This window comes from Leptonychotes weddellii, chromosome 6, assembly GCF_054177405.1.
Source record: "Leptonychotes weddellii isolate Sample4059 chromosome 6, ASM5417740v2, whole genome shotgun sequence".
Classification (NCBI taxonomy): Eukaryota; Metazoa; Chordata; class Mammalia; order Carnivora; family Phocidae; genus Leptonychotes; species Leptonychotes weddellii.
In genome coordinates, this window is record NC_138374.1 from 114,134,516 (window position 1) to 114,142,271 (window position 7,756).

The 7,756-nt window shown below is 49.8% G+C and overlaps 1 protein-coding gene across 1 annotated transcript; it reads right to left on the reverse strand.

Annotated features, from left to right (window-relative positions):
* Positions 1-617: 617 nt before the first annotated feature.
* Positions 618-5,766, reverse strand: CYB5R1 (cytochrome b5 reductase 1). Its single transcript, XM_081825006.1, has 9 exons — positions 5,662-5,766; positions 5,202-5,351; positions 5,025-5,097; positions 4,455-4,561; positions 4,092-4,221; positions 3,319-3,402; positions 2,320-2,405; positions 1,760-1,859; positions 618-1,414 (listed from the first exon to the last, which is right to left on the reverse strand). Exons 1-9 carry the CDS (start codon positions 5,674-5,676, stop codon positions 1,242-1,244), a joined length of 918 nt encoding a protein of 305 aa, XP_081681132.1. The 5' UTR covers positions 5,677-5,766; the 3' UTR covers positions 618-1,241.
* Between the last annotated feature and the right edge of the window lie 1,990 nt (positions 5,767-7,756).

Consider the following 7,756-nt stretch of genomic DNA (forward strand, 5'->3'; position numbering starts at 1 on the left):
GGAAGCAATGTTGACCTTCCTCCTAAGATTGATTCACTGTTCTGTCCCAATGGGACTAGCAAAGAAGATCTGAGGAAGCTGCCCTAGTCCAACCCTGGGAGAAGGGGGTGAATTATCATAGCAGAGGTGAAGGGCAGTCAGGATAGATGGGCCTGGGGGAGGCCAGCTCTCTCTAGGCACCAACAAGTCTGGCTGGGGCTGGTGGTGATATCAGGTTACTATTTAAAGGAGAAAGTTTCTCTTCCAAACAGAAAGACAATACTTTAGTTGGTTTGCCAGGTACCCTGAAGTAGAAGCATGGTGAAGGAAGGGCCAAGAGAAGGCAGGGAAAGAGTGGCCAAACCAAGGGACCACTGTGATCATACCTGGGTTCAAAAAGCATCCCCTCCAACTTGTGTTCTCCCCCACCCTTAAAAGCCTCCGGGGAGAAGTTGAGCTTCTGGCTCTGCTGAGGCAGCTGTTAAGTGATCCCTGAGTTTGGTGGCAGGTCGTATTTCAGCACATGGCCCTAGCGCTCAAAGGTTCTCTGGAAGGCCTGGGAGAAATTCTATGCTGGGAAATGCTTCCTCCCAGGATTCCCAGGTGCGAAAAGCCTTAGAAACAAACACAACAACCCCTTAGGTATAACACAGGGGCCTGAGCCCCGTTTATTTGCACAGCCAGAGGTTTCTGCCACAAGCAGCTGTCTTAGATTGTGGGTGGCCACCTCCTTCCAACCGGGGCTGGGGCAGGGAGAGACAGATTCCCTTCTCTGAGGTCTAAAGAAATCCTTTTCTCCTTTCCGGCAATCTCTACGAGACATCTGTAAGGCCGCTCAACTTGCGCTCACACGTGCAGAATCTGCTTGAGGTAAGCACCAAATATTAAGTAAAACCCATGACACAGGTTGTTCCTTTCATCACAGACACCCAGTGTGATGCTATCAAGGAACTAGCTACTGTTGAGACCAATGTACATGCTTCCTTCTTTCTGACCCATGGAAGAAAGTGCTCCACGGGCCTGACCTGGACCTTCTATCACATGGAGATCTGGGGGGCCCCTTCCAGGAACTACTCAGCCCTGGCCCTCTTCCATGGCTACAAGGATGCTGTTCCTGCAGGTATCATCCAGATTTCGGCTCCAGAGTAAGACACGAAGGCTGATACTGTCAGGAAAGGAATCTAGGGCTTATAGCGTTTGAGTACTGACTGAGGACAATTGCAGGGAACAGGACCAGGAAACAGGACCATGGAGCAGGATGCTCAGTAGGTGAATCGCATCTTTTGTGAGTAGCCCAGTTTGTCCAGGTTGGGATGGCAGGCCAGCTGCACCATCGGGGGTGGTCCACAGAGCAGCAGCAGTGCGTCGTCCCCTGGGGCGGGCAGGTGCTCCCGGATCATGTCGGCTGTCACAAAGCCCTTGCTGTAGGCCCAACCTGAAGTACAGAGGAGAGGAGAGACCAGACACTCCAGACTCATGCTGGCAAGGGGTCGGGTACCATAAGGTGGGGAGGGGTGAGTCCTGGGTAAAGCCTCTTGAGAAGGGATCAAGTTGTAACAGTAGCTGGGTGGGTATCCTCAGCCTGCTCCAGGTTCACAGCCATCCCTCCCCGCCCAATGAAAACAGGAACCCGAAGGAAGGGGCCCAGGAGAGGCACTAAGTCTGTGCACTCACACTTTTGAGTTTGGCTGTGCTGGAGGGTTGGTTTCACTGAGATCAGAAACCCCCCCCACCGGGGAGAAGGCCCTGATTTGTGGATGTCCAGAAATGGGGCAGGTACCTTCTGGGGGGTGATCCAGAGTGAACCAAAGTTTAAAGCGATTGGGATATCGGGCCTGCAGCTCCTCCAGGTCCTCCCGCAAGATTATGTCCTTTTCAGTCTGAAAGCGGAAGCAAAGTCTTTAGGAACCTCCTCAGGCACGCGTAAAAGAAGTTCTCTGCTATAATGACTTTCCAACCAGGATGGAAATAGAAAGCTAAAGTTCTAGCAAAGAAGCAAGACATTTAGAGAGATAGCATGAGGGGAAGGAGAGGGGAGTAGCCCTTATTTACACAGTATGAGGGAATAAAGATGGAATATTTAACAAAGGAAATCCAAGGAGCAGCTTTCTACACTTAGAACTAGGTTCCTTACATGTTTTCTTTTCATTTTCCCTTAGGGGGCCAGGGAAGGATTTGGCTCAATGCTCCGTCCTCCTTGTGGCAGGAGAGGTCCTCTCCCTTGCAGGGGGGGACTTTGGGCAGAGGCCACAACGGGCACTGGACTTGCCGTGCCTGCTGGGGCCACACCTCTCAGCCTCCACAACTTTGAAGACCAAGGCCTGACAAAAGTAAACCAACCTGGTTGGCAAAAAGCAGGGAGCACTGGGTTGGATCTTCAGGGTCTTTCAGGATGGCCCGGATCAGCTGTAGCATCGGGGTGATTCCTGCAAACAGACAGCTCACGATGAGATAGGATGGCCGCAGCCCCTCCCCTGTCCTCGCGCCTTAGCTGATCAACCTGTCGTCTTCATTCTACACCTTTACCACTCCGCTCCACCTTCCTTTAGTACCCTAATCCTCTGTCCTCCTGTGTGGCCTGCAGCACTGACATTCCGGGACAGAGATGCCCTTGATCCCACACTCCACTTTGTATCTGGCAGGCGAATTGTGGTCATGCTCACTATTCACATAAGATCATACTGTTGAAATCCTTCTAAGGAACCAATCTCAGACTCTTCCTCTGAAAGTCTATTGGAGGCTAGGACTCAAATGTCACAGATGAGTACCTAGTGATTCAATGATGAAGGTTCAGGAACACTGGACTTGTGGGTTGAGAGCATGTGCTTTGGAACTGGACAGAGCTAGATACTAATCCCGTCTCTGGCCATTACTATTTAACCCTGTGGAGACCATTCGACCTCTCTGAACCTCCACTGTTTTCATCTGTAAAAGGGGAAGACTAATCCCTACTTCATAGATATGCATGCATATAAAGTGACTAGCATTGTGTCTAATACAGAAAACGTCCAATATTTGTTCATTTTCTTCCTTCTCGACTCCCCTATTTCTAGCTGCTTCTCTATTCTCACCTAAAGATTATTAGATTCATTCAACTGGAGGTCTTGGGAGAGCCCACATGATTGATTTCTCTCATTCTATTAGTTAAAAAAATTTTTTTTTTTTCTTTCTACCTGATTATGATTTGTTTTTCAGATACTAGAGAGTTCTAGGCATTGCCAGGAATCCACTGATTAACAGCTTGGCTATGATTACCAAACCTTCTGAGAGTCACTTGGGTGTTTTCATGGCAACAATCAACAATGGTGGGAGAGGAGGGCCCCCTCAAGTGATATACACCTGTTCCGCCGGCAATCATCCCCAGTTTCTTTGCCACTTGGGGTTCTGGTGGAGATTTTTTGTTGGGCTGAATGCTAAAATTCCCTGAAAAGTCAAGTGAAGAGAGGGGTGGAAGAGAAAAGTCAACACCAGGAAATAAGAAAACAAATACAGAACTGAAAATGTGTCCCAGGCCAGTTTGGCAGCTGCTATGCAATCGGATCCCGGAGCTTGGGTGGAGGTTTGAGTTGAGCAGCCCTGACAATAATACACTTGAGGGACAATGGGGCCAGGACTATCTGTCCCATATTATTAAGTACCAGTCAGTTTAGGGTTACACAGTGAGTCATTAGCTGCCTCTGGCAGAGGATCGCTCCCTGGTGAGGGCAACAGGCATGGAGCCAGGTGTGAATCTGTTTTCCCAAGTGGCACAGAGCAGCTCTGGAGGCTTGCTAATGCACGCAGCTGTTCCCATGGGCAGGGATGAAAGAAAGCTATCTCTGGCTATTTGAACTGCTCAGCCAGAGAAGCGAATCTCGGAGGGAGGGAAACAGAGACATGGGTTTGCTTTAGGCATGTCCACAGCAGTCATGGCTGGTGAATTCTAGTGGAGAACTGACCCCTGCGGCAAATGGAGCTGAGAAATATGCCTCTCTATCATATCAGTGCTATGTTTAAAGGAAGGGCAGCTCTGGGCCTTCTCCATGTGCACACATACACGCATGTGCATGGCCACACTGGGCCAAGATGCCTATGGGCACTGAAGAAGGCTTAGGGAGGAGAGAGGCCATTACCTTTCCCGGTGTAAGTGAGCAACCCGCTGGGCCCTCGAAACTCCACCACATCCCCAACCTTCAGGCTATTCAGGTACTGAGACATCTTCCCTCCCTCAGGAAATTTGGGGTGCACACCCTTCAGGTAGACCTGGTAGAACAGAACATACTTCATTTGGAATGTCACTAACTTCTGAGCCGCCTGCTGAATGGTCCTTCCTGAAGCTGGGGCAGGAATTACGCATGTGCCATCATCCCCATTCCAAGTTCTTTCTTCATATGCCCAAAGGACACGTGTCTCCTGCTATCAAACAATTCTTGGAAGTTTACAATCCCAGAAAGAGAAGGATAAGGAGCTCCTGGGGCACCTTCCTACCCCCTTACCTTGATGACAAGATCCACGTAGCCTTGGTCCTCATCACTGGTGACAGGAGTGTATGGCCTGATGACCAGGCTGCCATCGATCCGGGCAGAGAGGTAGACATGTTTGCCTGGGGACCACGTGGAAAGCTACATAAGGGCTGCTTGTGGACAAGCGGCGTTCCTGTTACCTTTCGAAATACTCAAGGAATTTTGAGAGAACAAGGATGTCTTGCTTCCTAGCATGGTTCCAGTGAGCTACCAGGCAGGGAGGACCCCTTTGGGCCACCAGTTGTATCCTTCATAAGCCCCGCATTGGAGAAACTCATCAATTACTACCAGGACCTTAGCAGTGGCAGGTGATCTGAGGGTCCGCCAATGAGAACAAAATTAGTGTTTGCTTGCGGGGAGGTATAAGCAAATCCTGCAGGGAGGAGGAAGAACCGGTGAGTGTGAAGGATGTCTGGGGGCACAGAAGCCACACCCTGGAGTGGTCCGGGGGTCAGTGGTACCTCATGGATCCAGAGCTGGGTAGGGAGGGGAATCACCCTGTCAGGATACCCGGGAAAGGAGCCCACTGCACACTTTCCTTACCCACAGGCAGCCCCAGAATGTGGTGGGCGGTGGGCAGGGCAAAACGGAACCTCTTGGTGTTGTGGCTCACAGTCTGGAGGATGGATGACACACACGTTTCACCAGGCAAGTCTGGTGCTGCAAAGTCCCTTGGGTGGATGGTCCCCCCTCTACCCAGGTCCTTCCTCCACAACTTACCGTCTTGTCTAGCAGTCGCAGCAGGTACTTCTCATTGGGGTCCAGGAGAGTGACCTTTGGCCGGCGTGACCTCCGAATCAAGTAGGAGCCCAGAGCCAGGCCGAGCAGAGTCAGCAGCCCCACCCCCAGGGAGGCCAGAAGGACTGGGCTCTGTGGGTAGAGGAGGCAGCGTGACCATCACGCTGGGGAAGAGCCCGGGGAGGGGGTGGTGACTGTCCCGTACGACCAGCCGCCCCAGGGATGGCGACCCCGAGCTCCAGCGCGAGAGCCTGTCAGGGCCAGAAGGGTAACCTGAGCAGGGTCCCGAGCCCCACTGTGCGGTACAGGGACCCCGGCATCCAGGGCAGGTGCAGCGCCCTACGGGGCAGGGTCGGCGGCGAGAGCCTCTGGTCCGGAGCGGAGTGTCCAGAACCAGATGGGACGTAGTCCCCTGGTGCAGGGCACAGAGCAAGGGTCTCACCGGCTGGAAGCCCATGACCGCGCACCTCTTCCTCCGCCGCCAGGCCGGCGGACAGATCCCACAATGCGTCGCGGGGAGGGCAGGAGGCGGGGCCTGGTGAGGGCGGGGCTGGTGGGCGGAGCGGCTCTGCGCCCCACCCCTTTGTCCCAGACTTGGTGGCCAGGGGGCTCAGGAGCCCCTGGATTAATCCAAGATCTTTTAAGGCCGCAGCTCCCCTCCTCCACCCCCTCCCTAGCCTTCCATCCCTGCTACTTCGCTCTGCTCACCCCGAACAAGTTGGGAGTCCCGTCAAATGTAGAACCACACCAAGGTGGGTGGGGACTGGGAATCTGAGTCTGTGAATGCTAAACAGAAAGCTGTCTGGCCTTGAGCCAGAGACGCGCCCACAGTTGAGCAGGAAAGGCTGAAATTACCTTAGTTTTCTGACAGAATGAATTGCAACAGAATTGAACAGTCTGGCGGAGGCTCCTTCAGGAATGAGCAGTGTGGCATGGCAACTTCATTGCCTGGTCCCACATGAAGGTTTTGCTTATAAGCGCCAGGCCATCGGGGCCGCTCAGTAGCTTCCTTTGGGTCCAAATCCAGCTTCTTGTCCTCATCTGAGTTCTCCTATCCTCAAGGTCAAAGACCTGGGCTTTGGAGGCCGACTGTACTAAATGAGAATCTCGCCTCTAGCACGGACTGGCTCTGTGACCTTACTTAACTTCTCTGTGACTCTTCATCTATAAGTGGGTATATACTGTCATCTGTCTAGTCCACAGGTTTGTTGTGAGGCTTAAATGAGATATGTAATGTGCCTAGTGTACTACCTGTTAGAGCAAAATACTTGACAGATGATCTCAGCTACTATAATGGCTTGGAAGATAGCACTGATAGGGTTTTAGATCTGAGCTCTAACAGGTAAAATGGGACAAGCAAATGAGCAAAATGGGGCAAGGGGAGTCAGAAATAGACGCTGAGAGCCACCGAGCTACACATTTGCCAAAATGGCCATTCTTTCTTATACGCAGTTTCCCAACCAGACTGACATTTGCCCTTGGTTTCTTCTGAGGTCTCTTGCCTTGGCTGGTAGATACACATCTTCTTGAATTTTCACATGGTCTTATCTCTGCGTGTTTGTTTTCTAATCTCCTCTCCTTATAAGGCCACTAGTCATATTGGATTAGGGCCCACCCTACTGACCTCTTTAAAGACTCTATCTCCAAATCCAGTCACATGCTGAGGCTAGAGGCTAGGACTTCAGTGTATGAATTTTGAGGGGGCAGGTGACACAATTCAGGCCATAATAGAAGGGTGCTATTTTACATGCCATTGCTTCTTCTTTTTGGGGGGGGATATACAAATATTTATTTTATTTATTTATTTATTTTATTATGTTAATCACCCTACATTACATCACTAGTTTTTGACATGCCATTGCTTCTTAAAATTTTGATTTCTAATTGTACATTATTAGATAGAAATAGATCGATTTCTCTGTGTTGACCTTGTATTCTGTGATCTTGCTAAACTCATTCATTAGTTCTAAGGGTTTGGTTTTGTTTTGTTTTTGGTAGATTTCTGGGAATTTTCTATACAATCATGTCATCTGTGAATATAGATAGTTTTGTTTCTTCCTTTCCGGCCTATATGCCTTTTCTTTTCCTTGCCTTATTGCACAGACTAGTACTTTCAGTACTAGTACTGCCTTGTTCCTGATCTTAGGGAGAAAGCATTCAGTCTTTCACCATTAAGTGTGATGTTAGCTGTAGGTGTTTGTTTTGTAGCTGCCCTTTATCAGGTTGAGGAAGCTCCCTTCTATTTCTAGTTTTCTAAGAGTTTTTATCTTGTGTGGATGCTGAACTTTGCCAAATGTTTATTCTATCAATTGATATGATCATCTTTGCATTATAATATAGTGGATTACGTTGGTTTTTTTGTTGTTAATATTGTTAATATTGAGCCAGTGTTACCTTCCTGGGATAAGCCCCACTTGGTTCTGGTGTATCGTTCTTTTTGTATACTATTGTATTTGATTAATATTTTGTTGATAATTTTTACAACCATATTCATGAGAGACATTGCTCTGTAGTTTCCTACTTCCTGTACTGTCTCT

Coding starts and splice junctions, on each gene's coding strand:
- CYB5R1 (XM_081825006.1), bottom strand. Junction 4,562..5,024: donor CATTCTGGGGCTGCCTGTGG/GTAAGGAAAGTG, acceptor CGTGGTCCCCAG/GCAAACATGTCTACCTCTCT. Junction 1,415..1,759: donor TCTGGATCACCCCCCAGAAG/GTACCTGCCCCA, acceptor TCTGTACTTCAG/GTTGGGCCTACAGCAAGGGC.